The sequence below is a fragment of the Narcine bancroftii genome, chromosome 4 (assembly GCF_036971445.1).
Source record: "Narcine bancroftii isolate sNarBan1 chromosome 4, sNarBan1.hap1, whole genome shotgun sequence".
Lineage (NCBI taxonomy): Eukaryota > Metazoa > Chordata > Chondrichthyes > Torpediniformes > Narcinidae > Narcine > Narcine bancroftii.
The window spans coordinates 232,367,661-232,386,504 of record NC_091472.1 but is presented as its reverse complement, the minus strand read 5'-3'; the positions used below and the strand labels follow the sequence as shown (position 1 = coordinate 232,386,504).

The 18,844-nt window shown below is 38.4% G+C and overlaps 1 protein-coding gene across 14 annotated transcripts in view; it reads right to left on the bottom strand.

Moving 5' to 3' along the window:
* The window catches only part of hdac4 (histone deacetylase 4), a 481,405-nt gene that overhangs the window by 32,807 nt on the left and 429,754 nt on the right, over window positions 1-18,844 (bottom strand). For all 14 annotated transcript variants that reach the window (XM_069934297.1, XM_069934289.1, XM_069934292.1 and 11 more), the window contains 3 exons: window positions 11,495-11,615; window positions 6,009-6,055; window positions 1,060-1,167 (listed from right to left, as the gene is read on the bottom strand). In XM_069934297.1, coding sequence (XP_069790398.1) covers window positions 1,060-1,167; window positions 6,009-6,055; window positions 11,495-11,615 — 276 coding nt within the window. The remainder of the gene's footprint in view (window positions 1-1,059; window positions 1,168-6,008; window positions 6,056-11,494; window positions 11,616-18,844) is intronic.

The window sequence follows — 18,844 nt, the reverse complement described above, 5'->3', positions numbered from 1 at the left end:
GAAAGGCTCATTCAAAGGGTCAGCACAGGTCTAATAGTTGTATGTTTCTAAAATTATAATTTCAAAGATATTTAATGGACTGAAAATTATTTAGAATGCCCTGGACAAGAAGTGTTCCATAAATGCAAATTAAATAATTTATTTTACAAGCAGGGCAGCACAGTTGGTGTAGTGGTTAGCACAATGCCATTACAGTGCCAGCAATTGAGACTGGGGTTCGAATCCTGCACTGTCTGTAAGGAGTTTGTATGTTCTCCCCATGTCTGCATGGGTTTTCCCCAAGGGCTCTGGTTTCCTCGTTCGAAACATACTGGGGGTGTAGGGTCATTGGGTGTAAATTGGGCAGCACGGACTCGTGGGCCGAAATGGCCAGTTACCATGCTGTATGTCAGTGGATCTGTGATGATCTCAACTTTATTTCTGATTTGGCCAAAATGGATTATGTTGTCCAATATCAGAGGCCAAGAGAACCTGTACACTGTGATCACAAATGAATGAACTTGAATTTATGTGGCATCTTTTACAACCAGAGAATGTCCTAAAGCACTTTGTTGTCTATTAAATGTATTTTGAAATTGAGGGAGCATGAAAACTAATTTTCCCATGGCAAGGGGGTCAGAAATTAACGTTTAATTAATGTTCAGGTAGTCGGTTTTTAGGTAGTTGAAGAATTAACAATGGACTGGACTTTGAGAAGCCCACATTGTTCTGCTCCATATACAGCCGTTAAGTAGCATATTACTATCATAAGGGGACTGACGGGACTTTGGTCTGACACCTTATTCATACACTGCTCCTTCAATAGTGCAGTGGTGTCAGGCTGCATTATCTGCACAGATCTGTGGTGCTGAAGGTTGAAACGCTACCTTCCAGACTCAGAAGAATAGTGCTTTCACTTAACTCAGGCTTGTACCTGTACAAACTTCATAACATACGCAACACTAAGTAACCCAAACCAAGTATCTGACTACCATTACTTGACCTTCAACTTCCTATGTTGTCTACACCAATGACCTTCCCTTCCCTAACAGTTATTGTTGAATTTTTGAGAGACTTCACCTTTAATTCCTTAGTTGCCACTTTGAAAACAAGCTCAATCACAGAGCCCACTGCTAAACGTGCAGCACTAGATGAATGGATCTCATTCCAAATTGTGTCACTGTCCACCTAAGCATCAAAACATAAGAAAAATATCCTTCACTAACTGTATAACAGAGGAGTATACATAAAATGCAAGAGATTGCAGATGTAGGAATCTAGATGAAAAAAACAAACTGGTGGAGGAACTCAGCAGGCTGTTCAGCATCCTTTGAGGGAAAGGAATTAAGGGGAGACACCTGACACAATGTCCCAAGGTGAAATGTCAACAATTCCTCCCCCTCCACCTCCCAAACCACCGCCTAGCCCCTTAGGCGCAACTCGACGATCTGAATTCCTCCAGCAGTTTGGTTTTTGGTACTCAACATAAAATACTGGTGGCTTTTTGAAAAAAAAACCCACACATATTTGTACAATGCTGCTTTTTAAATACAGGCAATAAAACCAATGGATTATGACAGTTATGAGAAATGTTAAGGTCCCATAGCAGTGTAATATATTGTGCAAGGTTGTGTTGTGCAAGTTTACCATATTATACAACTGGAGTGGACCTATAAAAGATTAAACCAATAAATTTGGTAGAATAAATGCATTATATTATGGAATTTAATTTTAAAGCATGAATCCTTTGCTGGCTTCACTATGCAGGAGTTGTTTATTTTTCAAAATAATAATAGAGAATCTTGACCAGATGGCAAGCAAATTTTGTTCTCCTCCACCCCCTTCTCTAGCAACAATTAATAATGTTCTATAATCATTCAACACACACACACACACACACACACACACACACACACACACACACACACACACACACACACACACACACACACACACACACACACACACACACACACACACACACCAAATACAGCATTCATTTTGCCAGGAAGCACTGGTTGAATGAGCATGACTCCTTTATGCATTTGTTCAAATCTACTTGGCAATTGAGAAGCTGGCTACTTAAGTTCATATTCAAACAACAATGAGATGATTGTGGATTTAAACTAATATGTACAGTTTCAGTCGTATACATCATTTCACTGCAATACAACACTGAACTATTCTTTTTTAAAATTCCACTCTTAATTTTCCAAAATACCTCAATGTGCTTTGTTCATAAGATCAGTCTTCAAATGGCACCCAAGAACACTTTTTTAAACTGTATGAATCACGTCCTAGTTCAGAGTAAAATAAAGTCTTTCATCTGGAACTGTTTGGTACTATTCATACCCTTGACTCATTTTCTATCTGCTTCGTGTATGAGACAGCCTATGTCCTGACTAAAAATGATGGAAAATAAAAAGGGAGACAGATAACAATGAATGTTGACATTTATCTTTGCAACACCAACATATTCAGTGATCACCAGAAATATATCTTTAAAACAATAACATGCAACCATTCCGCTTTAAGAAGGCACCATGCTAATAGAAGTAATGCCATTACAGCGCTAGCAACTCGAATTTGACTGCCGCTATCTGTAAGGAGTTTGTACGTTCTCCCTGTGTCTGCATGGTTTCCTCCACATACTCCAATTTCCTCCACCCTTCAAAAATGTATGGGTATTTGTAGGTTAATTGGTGTATTTGGGTGGCATGGGCTTGCAGGGTGGAAGGGCCTGTATCCATGCTGTATGTCTAAATTAATATGGTTAATTTCCAATGTCAAATTGATTCTGTTCCAGTTTAATAAAACCACAGTCTGATATGATGAACAAACTACAACACCATGTAAAATTTAACTTCTGGAGGTTAACATTTGAAGTGACATTCTCACTGGCAATGAGAATGCTGAACGACCAAAGGAACTGCTTGCACTAACCATCCAAGACTCTCATATTGATGAAGCAATATTTATTTATTTATTTGTATAGATGAATTTGCCCTACATATGTATTGTTTGAATGTATGTTCATTATATCTGGTTGTAAGTGTTTCATTGGGTTTGTATAATCAGATGACAATAAACTTGACTTTATCCAATAGAGACTAATTTAGCAAAACAAATATAACACAGCATTTATACAACACCTTTAACACAGTAAAACATCACAATGTGCTTCATAGAATTTCATCAAAAACATTTGTCACAAGGCTATCAAAGGAGAGGGCTGTCAAATGCTTATTCAAGTTTTCCAGGTATATTGAAAAGGAGGGAAGTAATACAGCAACAAAAGGTTGTGGGAAGGAATTCTAGAACTTCAGAGCTAGGCAGTTTAAATCAAAGTCACCAACATTGCTTCCACACAAGTTGGGATCACAGACGCCAGAATTAGAGAGAACAGAGATCTTGGGAGGATTGGAGGTTTGAAATTTAAGAGGGGGGGGGGGGAGGGTTAGGGTTAAACTCACTGATAAGTATTTTGAAGCTAGTTGTAATCAGACTAGGAGCCAAGAGTGTTGGGAAGATACCAGAATAACTGTTTTGTATTGGCTGCAACATGGCATGCTGGCCTGGACCATCTGTGGTTGGACACTCTTAGTTTGAAACATTAGGTATAACTGAAGCAACAACAACTAAATTAAGGCCACAGAAGATGCAAATGACAGACCTTGGCTCAATACCTGTGGAACCTGTTCTGCCTGATCAACATGTGTTTGAATGTGGAATCTTCTTACATCATTTCCTTTCCCAAATATAGCTGTGCTGATTGATTATATCAAAGAACGAGCCTGGCTTATATCTTGTTATGGGCTCCTGCTGTACAGATATACGAACACTCATAAATTGGAATTTAGAAGAATAGGGGAGAGTTTAATAAAACATTAGCTTCGTTAGTAGCATGAAATATTTGCACTAAGGAAAGATTCTCGAATGAGGGGACGAAGTTATATAATGGTCATTTCAAACTGAGGGGTAGGAGCTTCTCATTGAGGCTGGTGAATCTAGAATTCTCTCTGAGGATTGTTCAGGCTAGTAATATAAAAGTTCAAGGAATTGGGGGCAATAGAGAACTGGTTTAAAAGGATATGAGGCCTGGGGCAGGTCAGCCATGATTACACTGAATGGAGAGGTAGGTTTGAGGGTAGGTCAAGTGCCCTACCACTGCTCGTTTCTTATGTTTACTAACTATGTGGCCTTCAAATATTCTCCAATAGCATATACATTAGGGTAAACTGAAATGCATTTGCTTTGCCTTAAAATAAAAATATTCAATAGTATGTTTCTTTATAGTCAAACAAATTTCCACATAGATACAAAACATGAAGTGAAACCACAATGTATCTCTGTGTGTGAGTAAACCAACCAACATAAAATGACATGCTGGAACTCTTTCCACTCACACACATATGAAGACACATGTTGTTCAGGCTGTCTTTTTGTCCCTCTCAATTCTCTTGTTTATTGAACAGACTGCTAGAATGATGAACACTGGCTCGGGAATGCTCACACTGTGGTGACAAATTGGCATGCTACCACCACTATATGCACTGCTCTTTTACAAACAACTCACAATTCAGAAAGAAAGAGCTGCCTTCCTTATTTCCAAATTGCTTGTCTTACAAAACTGCCAGATGTGTCAAATAAACACTGCTTTTATGAAGACTGCATAAGAAATAGGAGCAGGGGTAGTAGGCTGTCAGCCCCTTGAGACTAACTCCACCATTTAGTAAGATCATAGCTGACTTGCAACGTTGTATACTTTAACTTCTGGCAAGGAATCAAAGAAATTCACATGAAATATTTAAAAAGTAATAATTTTAATGCATGTTGGCACCTTTCTAAGCATATTCAATCAGACTCTGAGAATGGTGCCATGAGGTGCATTTTTTGAACTGGATGCAATATTCTGTCAGAACAACATTCTAAGAATTGAAATGGTTAAAAATTATTTAATTCCCTCAAACAGAATAAAGGTAGAGAGCAAAAATAAGAACAGAAATGTTAAAAATTCAGTTTGAAAATATTTAGCAGAAAGTATATTTTCTTATTTACAATCAGAATTTTAAAGTAAGCCAGTTGTTTGTAAATTTTCACAAATGGATAGAAATGGCAGTTTATTCACTCAACAGAGCAATTTGCAAACCAACAGTTGTTTACCACATAGATAACAACAAATTGTTAGGATGCTCCATATTACATTTCTAATGTCTCAGTATATTTATCCATCATGCAGCTGAACTGCAGACATCATAAGGTTTTCCCATATGATTCCCAAATTTTCTTAATAGAGGCAACTGGTGTACAATTGTCTTCAGCAGCCCTAATTCAGAGGAAAAAAAATCAGTGTTCCTACTTCTGATCATAAATCAACAACTTATGTGGGTGCTGGTTAGGTTGGGATCAGGTTAACTGAGCTTCCCACAACAGTCAGAGAGGTTATACTGCAATAAATGTGTGATGTCTCCACAAGTGAAGAACTGCTGTTGATAGTGAACGCTACCCTATTATAATAAACAATTTTAGAGATTTGTGGCTGTGGGAAGATTGGCAATAAAGCAATGAGTTACTTTCTCCCTCTGTCAAACATCAGAGCATGGGGAAAACGTGAAGAACCAATTCAAAAGGACAAATTCCACCCTCCCCACTTTGTGGAAAGATACAGTCTCCTCTAGATGCAGTTTTACATAGGGAAGTCAAAAAAAGGAAAGTATTTTACAAACAGGATTTTACAGAATGAATCCGAATCCACATCCACCTGCTTTGTTACCTTGCAAATACATGTTTGAAGCAGAGATCATGGAGCTTTTTTTTTAAGCCATCATTCTATTTCCCTGAATAATGTCACACATATTGTGGTTTAGCCAAGATGCCTAGTTCAGCAAACCTTGAATTCCTCTTTATGGGGACATCTGTTCTCAATTATCTGCTGAGTGGAAGTCAAAGCAACAATTTATGTTGCTGCTAAGATGGAAAGAACAAACAAGACATTATTTACACATTATAAAAGGGAAAAAAAGACTTACTCCAAGTCCGCCACAAGGAAGCATAACAAACATCGGGGTGATGGAACCTGTGGAATAATATTTAAAAATAGCATTTGGTTTAGGGCATCACGATAAATCATAATGTTTGCAGCAATGTTGTAATCACAATGTGACAGAGAGTATTACAAATACAAATGAGCATCTGCAAGGTGTATTACCCGCCAATGCTGTGTTAACCCCTTTCCTGGCCTCTAGGGCCCATGCAAAAGCTTTTACTGCAGTAACAGTTCCTCAGAGTTTATTAGCTGGACAAGAATGTTTTGAACTATTTCTATTCTTCCAAATAAAAATTATTTTAATGACTGAAACCAAATGTATTCATTGTTAGTACACAAAGTGCAAAGGTAGAAAATCAAATAACGCGCAAATTATTTGATTTGCGAATGGAAATTAACAGATGTTCATGAAGTGCAGGAGATTCTGGCTTCAAGAACAAGGAGCAAAGTATTTTGCTTGATTATTAATACAACACGACAGACACCATAATGATTGAAAACTGGTGTGTGTTTCTATAAAGTACACCCGCAATTAAAGCAGATAGGGATGCAATGTCAGCAGCCGTATGGTCACATACCTTCCCCCCAACCTTTCTTGTCAACCCCCAATTGGGAAAAAGCTATGGTTATGACCATCTGGATCTTTGAAAGATCAGTCTATACAACAAATATAATCATCAGAAAAATTGATCACAAAAGTACAATTTCACCAAAATGAAAATAATAAACTTACTTCTTTCTGAAACTAATTCAATCACCAAAAAAGAATTATGATATTCTGTTTCATTACAGGATGCAAGCATCCCAATGGAGGTAGAGGAGAAAGAAGAAAAACATGATGGATTTAATAAAAACAGTACTGTGCTCTAGATGTTTCAACAAGCAGCAGGAGTCACAGAAACATCAACTTACAAGGATTAATTTGTACATTTTTCAACACCATATTACTTTCCAAAGTTTTTACCTCTACATATTTAACAATAAAATTAAATGGCATGCATAGACTTCAGCAACGCAAGCTACAAAGTGTTGTCCTGCAGACGTTTCCCCAAAAATGAGAATGGATGAGGTGACAAAAATGTTACATAAAATAAGTTTATGCTCGTGCTTCTTTTATGAATGTCCAAAATCTCACCTGAAAAGACAGCAATTATTCAAGTTCAATTTTATTTATCATCCGATTGCAAGAGTACAATCCGACCAGACAGCATTCTCTGGTCCTCCATCCAAAACATGTAAACATACAAGCAATACATATGCAGGACAATTATACATATATAAAATAAATATATATTATGTAATAAATTGTGTAGAGTCTTGGATGGTTAGTGTGAGCAGTTCATTTAGTTGTTCAGCATTCTCACTGCCCGTGGGGAAGAAGCTGTTTCTCAGCCTGGTGGTGTTGGCTCTGATACTCCTATATCTCTTTCCTGACGGGAGTAGCTGAAAGATACTGTGTGGGGGTGGAAGCGGTCCTCAATGAATTTGCGCACCCTCTTCAGACAATGATCCCGGTAGATCACGTTGATTGGGGGGGGGGGAGGGGGGGGAAGGAGACCCCAGTGATCCTCTCTGCTGTTGTTATGGTTCTGTGGATTGACCTCTGATCCATTTCTCTACAGCAACTGCACCACACTGTGATGTGTGATGCAGCTGGCCAGGATGCTCTCGATAGAGTTCCTATAGAAGTTTGACATGATGGTGGCTGATAACCTTGCCTGCTTCAGTCTTCTCAGGAAGACCAGTCACTGATATGGCTTCCTGACAAATGAGGAGATATTACTTCTTAAGTGGACTCCGAGGAACTTGATGCTCTGTACTCTCTCCACTACTGAGTTATTAATGTGTAGTGGAGGGCGGTCGTTCCTGGACCTCCTGAAGTCCATGATCATCTCCTTCGTCTTGTCCACACTGAGACTCAGATTGTTACTCTCGCATCATTTTCCACCTCTTCTCTATAGCGTGACCCATCATTGTTGCTGATGAGGCCGACGACTGATATGCCATCTGCAAACTTGATGACTAAGCACAGAGCTGCAGTTTTTAAATGCACAGGAAGGCAGAAGTCCCAATCTTTTGCACAACTAATTATTGCAGCAATCTCAACTATGCTTGGATATTGGACATTAAATCTGGTGCAAATTAATTGACTCCATTCAGTTCAATGGAGAAGAAAGGCTGCAAAGTTTAAAAAGCAATTCACATTTTTTTTATTTGCATTACTTTAAAAATAATTTGTTGTTTTTTATGTTTTGTCTCTTTTTAATTTCCACTTGATAGTATATTTTTTTATATGATCATTTTCAAAGATTGACAGCCAGAGAAGTCCCAAGCTTCTTGCAGATATATCTGCATCTGGGAACCTGTTCAATGGAAGAATAAGTTCAACAACCAGGGAAATGGAAAATGCTGATAGTGAGCAGCTTTGTAGAAATATCAGTCTATTAGGTTAGGCTATAATACAATTGAACATACATTAATAGATCACCATCTAGTTTTCTATGTTAAATGATCAAAAGTCAATGAGTGTTCAAACTTTGTGCTAAGCTACTCTATTATCCTATTATTATCAATTAGAAACTCTCACTTCAATGGCTTGAGGAGTGTCACAACCTTAATTCTTAGAAGATCAATAACTTCTTTTTGAAAGGAATAACTTCTATTAAAATAGCACTGATGCACTAGTATATACAGGTACACAATCCTTTATCCGGACATCTAAAATCCAGAAAGCTCCAAAATCTGGCAGGTGGGGAGAGAGACGGCAGCGTGAGTCGGGCGGGCAAGAGACCGGCAGCGCGAGTCAGGCGGGCGAGAAGGAGAGACCGGAAATGTGAGTCAGGCGGGCGAGGGGGGAGACCAGCAGCGCGATTCGGGTGGGCGAGAGACCGGCAGCGTGATTCGGGCAGGTGATGGACGACGACACTGGCAGCGTGAGACAGGCGGGCAAAGGGGAGAGATCGGCAGCGCCAGTCGGGCGGGCAGGGGAGACGACAGTGTGACTGGAAGGCGGTGGAGGTGGATACAGCAGCACAATTCGGGTGGGCTTAAATCTGGCTTTCCGAAATCCGGAAAAATCCGAAATTCAGAACACACTGTCCCCCAAGGGTTCTGGATAAAGGATTGTGTACCTGTAAATATTAGCAGGTAGCTGGGGAGAATACATTCTGTTGTGGTTCATAGAACACATTCAGCTCTCGAGCCATGGTGTTGAAACCCATCTCGAGCAACTCAGAATATTCAAACAGAAAGAAACTTGGCTTATTTCATTTCAGCCCATCGTGGAAACGATTGAACAACATAACGTTGCCATACTTTTAAGCAAAACATTTGGGGTAGCCAATGAGAACAAAACCCACAAAAATAAAACAAACTTCTGAACTTGGAAAGTACACCACAATTTCATCATATTCCTAAACCTGCTTCTATTTTAAGCATATTGAAATTTTGACTTGGTTTCCCTCTTTCTTCATCCAACCTGTCAGTAATATGGGTAACTTCATGAGAATAGGAATTGTTTGGTTTCTATCCCACATATTTCCTTGGAAACATATTCTGACACAATTTTCTGAATACAGAAATTGCACCATAATCTTCACATGAATGCATGCATTTTTCTCTTTTAAACTGGCAGACATTGTTTTTTTTTAGGTCAGACAACTGATGTCCCCCCACTAAAAAGAGTCTTATTGGAAGCAAATGTTGGGGTGGAGGGTAAATGCCATCATACAGTGGCTTACTTACAATTCCCAATTACAAGAAGTTTGGGGGGCGGGGGGGGAAGAGAGGAAATGGAAATCAGCTGATAGAAGGAACCACATATGGGAAGACAGATAGCTGTTTTAGAACAGCTTCAGAGTTAAAATAAAGCAAACAAAATGATAAAAGGTTGATTGTTTAAACAAATACCACAACACTGAAAATGAAGAAAGAAAAAAATAAATCAATAAGGTGAAATAGCGTTTGATCAAGGATACTCTGAAAACAAATGGGAAACTGAGCAATCAAATAATAAAGACAGAAATCTTTTCATACAGAACATGATGAAAATGCACACATTCCCAAGTTACATTTCATTCAAGTGAATTTAAATAATAAATCTTACAAAACAGGAAAGCAAAATTTTCTGTCATTAACAACTTTCCAAGCTAATTTAAAACAAAAATATGGTTTAGAAAACACTTTTTATTGAGAACTTGGATCATTTGGACAATCATCCCAAGCCAAAACCCAATTTACTGTATTCAAACATTAGGAATAGTAAATAGACCAGAAATTAAACATTTAACAAAAAATCTATTACACTGATCTTTATTTTTTTTTATAATTTCTTTCTTCCTAATCTCATTAAAGCTTTAAATTTGACTCTTGTTTTATCCTAAATAATTTCTTTTTTAATATTTTACTTTTCTTGGTACTCCTCCCTTCTTGGGAGAACATCAATTTTGGAAGCAAGCAAAATGTGGAATTTCAGCAATGGAATCAAGATTGTCTCAAAGACGAAAACTGCAGGCATACACTCAATCAGGATGAATCCCTACATCTGTCCACTGCTCAGAGAATAGTTGGGCAGCATGGCAGTGGGGGTGGGGATGGAGGAAGTGTTGAAGAATAAAGACAACATACAGACACAACAATACATATTTTGTATCCAGTCTCTGATCCTCTTATTTGCCTGATATCATTGTCCAAAAAGGTGTTAATTTATATAAAAAACTCAAATATGAGTTAAAAAAAATTATATGTAGACAAAGCCAACAAATTTAGCACAAGGAATTTAAGAAAAATATTGCTGGTTTGGATTTTGCATCATTTATGTCAGAGTCAAGAAATCAAAGACATTTTTACACATTTGCTGCCCACACTATGGCCAGATCAAGCTTTGTACTTCTTGGTTTTCCATTGACTTTAAGATTGACTTACAGCTGTTTCTCAGCTAGTCAAACAGCAATTCCTTTTCATTCGTCCATCAGTAAACTAGAACTTCTTTTTAAAATCAAAGTTGGCAATGTAACAACAAGACCCAATTAGAAAATAAGAATGAATAATACTGAAAAAAATGGGAAAGTAATATTCAGAATCCAAATTTAAATATTTTTCCAATAAATTTGAAAAACATATGAGGTAATCAATGTGATTTGTGTATGTGTCAACTGAAATTTGCCAATATTCCGAAAGAGAGCTAATATCTGGCCTTATTGGCACACAAAGGCCTAGGATTTACAATGTGACATCACAAAATGATCACCCATTATGTGCAAGTATCTCATACTTTAAAATAAAACATGAAATATCAAACTTATTTTTGAACAAAATAACTCTTATCTGTAAAGTATGAAATCACTGTAAAGGAAAAATAAGATGATGGGATTTCTTCAGTGTTACATCATTACCAAACCAGTGGCTTGAAACAATAGCCATTAATGGAATGTGGCATCGAAAGGTAAAGAGGAAAGAACTGTCATGTACCTAGCAGTTTCTTACTGTCGAGCTTCTGTCTGTTCAGTGGATTTGTTCCATACAGTAATGCATGCTGCTCTGAATGAACAGTTTGCAGTTCTTCCAATGAGGCCTTTCTTCCTCTGATACACTGCAGAAATAAAGACAAACGTCAATGGAAGTCTACTTCATACAAATTAAAAAGAGATCTTCAACATTCTTTTCATGAACATTTTTACTAATATTTCCCCAAAAAAGCAACCTATCTTCCTGCAACCACTATACAAATAGTGGTACCTGGAGAATGGATGACATATTTATTGATTGTGTACTTAATCAAAGGTATCTAGGAGATCTAAAGATGTGCAGCAGCAGTGAACAGCAAAATGTATTATTATATCAGCCAAAACCATACAACATTTGTCGGTTAATTGGTGCATTTGGGCGGCATGGGCTCATGGGCCTATTATTGTGCTGTATCTCTAAATAAAAAAAATAAATTCAATAATCTGAAAACTGTCATACTATAAAGACAATAGTTTGTTAAACTGAAGATTGTACAAAATGTGTACAAAACCAAGAAGTCACCCCAGGTAATTGAGTCCTTAATCTTAACTGATCAACAGTTAATATGCACAACTTTCTTATTCTATTGACTTTATTAGACATGCATCCACAAAAAAGAGGGGAATTTTCTATAACCTTGGTTGGCAGGAACCTGGTGGGTTGAAGGACCTTATTTCTGGACTGTATGACTTTATATTAAATAATAATGTGAGAAAGTATTTTGACATTTTCATGGCTGTGCAAGAAAAACTTCTTGCATGGTCTTTCATAAACTGCAAGGATGTACCTAATCAATTTCTCAATCTGATATATTTCATCAGGGAACAGATTATTAAAGTAAAATTGAGGTACAGGCTCAAATAGGCAGCATGGTTAGTGTAGCGGTTAGCATAACGCTATTACAGCCCCAGCGACCTGGGTTGCGCCGTCTGTAAGGAGTTTGTACATTCTCCTTGTTACTGCAGGGGTTTCCAATGAGTGGTCCAGTTGCCTCCCACCTTTCAGAATGTACAGGGGTTGTAGGTTAATTGGGATATTTGGCCAGCACGGGCTGGTGGGACAGATGGCTCTGTTACCGTGCTGCATGCCTAAATTTAAATTTAAGTGTATTATTTGAAAATATGGAATATTTTTCTGTAAACAATACTGTATTACAAAGCACCAGGTATAGTTTGCAAATCAGAAATATGCAAACCAGTAACTACACAAGGCATGTGTGTAGTCAATGTAATAAAAGATCATTCATCACAGGAAGAAAATAAATGGATTATTTTTGAAAAAAAGCAACCTTTGACATTAATAAACTTTTTTAACTTTTAAACATCAGTCTTTTGACTTCCAAAGAACTGAAAATCACAAACTGAAAATACTTTTAGCTTTCTAAATAGAGAAGAATCATTGCAAGAACTAAAGACTGAAATTACAGACACATGGACGAAGAAAAAAAGTTGGCCAAACCTTTATTTTGTCATTCACAATCCTGCTGCCCCCTGCTGTTTCAATATTCCCTGCAGGCTGTGAAACAAATCTAATCATGACAGAGTTACAAAAACCAGGGGGCTCAGGAGGATCTGCTTAAATAAAGAGTGGAACTGTTTTGGACATAATAGTCAACTTGGTAATAAGTACCAGTAAATATCTTTGATACCAAATTTATTTGCAAGTTTCTCAATAATCTTAATAGATCGGCTTCCAATAAATATCACTATTGAGTTTATCTTTATATCATGCATAAACACAATTTTCCCGCAGCAATGTCAAAATCTCTTTACCCAGAAACAAAGAATTCTATATTCAGATTGATCTATGTATATTTAATTTCATGCCAGACATTCATTCATTCATTCAGCAAATCTTCTGTCATAAGTGAGTAGGACTTTATTGCCATGACAAGATTACAAGAAAGACTGAGGAAGCTGGGAAATCCACAATGCAGGAAGGACAGGCAGGAAAGAAAATGTGATGGGATAACTCTGCTAATAAGAAATGAAGCAAGTAAAATTATAAGATAGGGATGGAGTCAGAATTCAGCAAAGAAAGATGCAAAATCAAGAGGCAATAATCTATTCAAGCAACTGGGGGCAAATATTAAGATGAGTAAAACATGAAAACCTGAAGATGCTGTGATCGAAGTCAAAACACAATAATGCTGGAGGAACTTAGCCGGTCTTGCAGTGATCATATATCACCAATGTTTCAGGCCTGAGTCCTTCAGCAAAAAAAGACATGCATCTGTGTGAAAGGCTGGGGAAAAAAGGGGAAGAATGGGAGGGTGAGGAGTACAGATCAACAGACAAAAGGTGTTCATTAGATATGATGAGGAATTGATTTTGGCTCTGAGAAAGGAGACTAAGGGAAAGGGAAGGAAGGGAGAGAAAGACAGAGAGACCAAGAGGAAAGGAAACAAGGGGAAAGATGAGGGGGGTGGTGGGGACCTAACGGGAACCGGAGAAGATGATGTTAATGCCATCTGGTTGGAGGGGGCTCACATGGAATATGAGGTGTTGTTAATGATAAGGGCTTCATTTTGAAGGTAAAAAGGAAGAGGTGAAAGTAAACACAGGCCACTGATCTGTTTATTATCACATGTACCATGATGCAGCAAAAGGCTTCGTTTTGCCTGGTTTTCAGGCAAGTCAATTCATACAGAAGCTATGCAATAATTAATAAATAAGTAAACATGGGGAGTAGTGTTTCAATAACACAGGGTATAGAGAAGAGCACAGTTAAAAACAATGCAAGGGCATCTTTTACCAGTGAGAGATTTGACAACAGCAGGAAAGAAACTGTCACTGAATTAGGAGGTTCATAATTTAAGCTCATGTCTCTTCTGCACAATAGAAGAGAGGAGAAGAGTGTGTGGGCAGCGTGGGATGGGTCCTTTAATATGTTGACAGCTTTCCTGAGACAGCAGGAAGGGTGGAATATAGTCGTAGAAAACTAGGAAAGAGCAGAGGAATCAAATAGATCTTCCACACTGGACTTTAGAGAAGACAATACTACAAAAGTCCCATTCATAGCAAATATACAAGGGGGAGAAATTAAATACCAGTGCCATTACCAGAGAATTAATATTTAACACACTAAGGGGTTAAAGGATGAAAAGTCTCCTGGACATGATTTTTAAAAACAGTGAATGCATTGATTGTAATTTTCAAAATGTCTTTTGCACGTGGAGAGGTACTGAAGAAATAGAGAACTGTCTTTTCAAAAATGGGGGTGGGATACAAAAAAAAGGACTACTTTGGGCTGGTTTTCCTAACATTTGCTATTGGGAAACATTAGAGTCAGTTATTTGGAAGGTAATTGTAGAACCTTGGAAACCATCAGGCAGAGTAAACAGAGCTTCATGCTGGGGAAATCATGTCTGGCCAATTCATTAGAACTCTTTGAAGCAGCATTATTGTGAATAGCAAGCACCAGGAGGTGTAATATATTTGGGGGTTTAAAAGCCATTGGCAAGGTGCCACACAATAAGTTACTTTGCAAGATGGTGACTGAGGTATGGATAGAGAATTGACCAATGAGTAGGAGGTGATGAGGCTCTATTTGCAAATTTTTGAGATGTACAAAAATCGTGAGACTGGCAAATGTGAGGAGGAAAAAAATTTCAGATACTGGCATTAAATAAGTGGAAAGAATTTGGAAAAGAGTGTAATATGGGAAAATAGGGTTCTTCATTTTGAAAGGAAGAATAAGAAATAAAACACATTAGTTAGGGAAAATGTCAGAAAGGTGTAGCACAAAGGGATTTATGCAGCAGGTAACTGAGAGAGTGAAAATTTGCTTTTCAAGGAGTTAGGATAATAAAAGAGAACACGTCTTACACCAAATGTACAAGGAACCAGGTGACCGAATCTATAGAGTACTGTGCATAGTTTTGGCCCAAATATTTTAAGGAATATATATAATTGTTGTACTTGAGTAGAGATGGAAAGATGGAGATGGGAAGTTTCTGGGGAATGGTGAATGGGTTGGGTTTGTACTCATTGGAGTTTAGTAGAATGAAGTGCAGTCTGATTGAAACATGATTCTTGTGGCTGGTCAGAATAAATGCAGGGAGGATGTTTTCCCATATATTGTGAGTGACCACAGCATTTGAATAATGTTGCACATGTAAGATCAAGATAAAGAAGAATTGCCTCTTTGGAATGCCTTGCCAAAGAAAGCTATAATTATATGCAAAGTCAGACAGATTTACTATTACTCTATAAGGAAGTCAAGGGTTCAGAGTACCATGTGAAAAGGGATCTTAAAAGAAAGTTTGACCAGTCACGATCCAATTGAATTAAGCTGAAAGTCTGCCTCCTGTTCTTATGATCTTACGAAATTAAAATAAAAAAAAACTGAGCCAGGCATGACATTTTGGATCAAAATACTTATAATTAAAGAAAAGCACTATTATGAGTGAAATAAATGAGATCAACTTCCATGTCATGACACAAGAAAAAAAAATACTAGGAGTCCATGACTTTCTTTAATAGGAGTGGTGTGAAAAAGTTGATTCAAGTGCCGAGTCAGTCTGAATTAAGCCTCGAATATATACTGTACAGATAGCCCCCAACTTATGATGGTCTGACCTAGGATTTTTCTATGATGATAGAATCCTTACTTTACTTCATATTTTGGCTCGGCTAGGCTATGATGTTCAGTGTTTCCCCACAGCCTTTTATCAGTCCCCACACTGATCTCTCCTGACAGCCCCGTGTAGGTCCTCACACTGACCCCACTGCACTTCCCTGCTCTTTCCCGACATCCTGCTAACAGTTCCCACACTGATCCCACTGCTCCGTTCTCTCCTGACAGCCCTGTTTCAGTCCCCACACTGATCCCACTACCCTTTAGTGACAAGATTTTTTTGACTTACGATGGGAGTGCCGGACATAACACCATCGTACCTGTAGCTGCAAAATGTGGTAAGCGTGTGATATTTCTCAGTTTCCAAAATTGAAAAAGCACACACAACCTCAAAAACAAACATGGTGCCACCTAAAGTTAATCAATGTACAATGCTGTTAAGTTCCATCATAAACTAATGTTGATGAAAAGGAAAAGGAATCCATTTCTCCGTAGGTGAACTTAATCAACACACCAATACTATAGCAACAAAGTTGTAGAATGGACATTTCCTGTATCACACTTCTCTTCAAACTAAGATGTTACAACAAGAATTTCCACAGCACATTTTAAGGTAGCAAGGAAAAAAATGCCCCAATCCCCAGATGATCAAATGTTTGGTCAACAAAGTAGCTTAAAAGATGGGGCATTTAAAGAGGGTGGCCTTGTTAGAAAATAGAGGCAAAGGGATATTTATTTTTGGAGGAGAGTCCGATGCTTACATGGTAGCTGAAGGCATAATCATTATTAGTAGAGTATTAACTTTGAGAATCCTTATGAGATCAGACTGGTTTATGTGCTGAAGGATACAAGTCAGCAGGCATAGAGATCAGAATCAGAATTTATTGTCATGAACATGACAAGGAATTCATTGTTTTGTGGCAACACCGCAGGTGCAAATATTGCTAGAAAGCAGATTAAAAAAATAATAAATCAGTACAGTTTAAAAATAGTGCAAAAGAAGAGGAAGTTGTTTTTGTACCATTGGGTGTTTGTCTTCAGGCTCCTGTACCTCCTTCCTGTTGGTAGCAGTGAGAAGAGGGCATGATCTCGGTGGTGAGGGTCCTTGAGGATAGAGGCTGCTTTCTTGATACATCGCCTCTTGTAGATGGCCTTAATAGAGTAAAGGCTGTTGCCTTTGATGGCCCTGGCCGAGTTCACAACTCTGTAGTTTTTTTTCCTGTCCAGTGCATTGGCATCTCTATACGAGACAGTGATGCAACCTGCCAGAATGCTCTTCACAGTACACCTGTAGAAATTTGCACATCTTTGCTGACATACCAGATCTCCACAAATTCCTCATGAAGCATAGCCACAGGTAAGTCATCTTCATGGAAGCCCCAGGATAGATCATCAGAGATGTTAACACCAGGAATTTGAAGTTCTTAACCTTTCCACTGGTGACTCCTGGTGTTTGATCTCCTATTTCCCCTTCTTGAAGTCCACAACTGGTTCCTTAGTTTTGCTAATGTTGTTGCGACACCATTTAACTAGCTGATCTATCTCACTTCTATATGCTTCCTCATTGCCGTCATGATTCTGCTGATGACTGTGTTATCATCAGCCAATGTGTAGATGGCATTTGTATTGTGCCTAGCCACGCCATCATGGGGGTGTAGAGAGAGTAGAGCAGTGGGCTCAGCTCACATCCTTGAGGTGTGCCTGTGTTGATTGTCAATGAGGGGGAGACTTTTCTAATTCATACTAACTATGGTCTTCTAACGAGGACATCCAGAATCCAGTTGCAGAGGCTCAGGCTTTGAAGCTTGTTGACCAGCACTGACAGTACATGTGAGGGCTACTGGATGATAGTCATTGAGGCAGCTCACCCTACTCTTCTTGGACACCGTTATGATTGATGTCCTTTTGAAGCACATGGGAACCTTCAACTGCAGCAATGAGAGATTGAAAATGTCCATCAACACTCCAACTCGTTGGTTGGCACAGATTTTCAGTACCCTGCTAGGTATGCAGTCAGGGCCTGATCCTTGCAAGGGTTCACTCTCTTGAAGGATGTTCTGATGTTGTACTCCGAGACAGATATCACAGGGTCATCAGCTTCTGCTGGGATTCTCATTGGCACCATTGAATTCTCCTTTTCAGAGTGAGTATCAGAGGTGTTCAGCTCATTGGGTAGTGAAGCATCACAGCCATTTTCAGTGTTTGGCCTTGCCCTGTAAGATGTAATGGTCTGCAACCCCTGCCATAGCTGCTGAGTATCTGACTCTGTCTCTAGCTGCCCTCAGAATTGCCTCTTTGCTGCTGTGATGATCTTCTGTAGATTGTACTTGGTTCTGTAGGGATCTGGATCATCGGTCTTAAATGCCATTGACTTCGCCTTCAGCAGGTTGCAAATCTTTTAATCATCCACAGGTTTTGGTTGGGGTACTCACTGTATGTGCGCATAGGCACACACTCATCCACTGCTTTTGGTTGGTGTGATGACTAAAGATTTGGTCAGAGTTAGGTTACTTGTAGCAGTTTTTATGACCTCGTTTTGAGAGAGAATACACGAGAGGACAGTTAGCAGACTGTTTGAATAGTCAAATATAAGGCATCCAGCAGCATCCAAGATGATGCAATTGGTTAATGTTTTTCTGAATTTCAAAGTTAGAAAGGAAGCAGAGACTCTTTCACCAGCAGGAAACATTTTTAACTTTGGACTTACAAAATTACCTCAACCACAAGGTGAAAAAC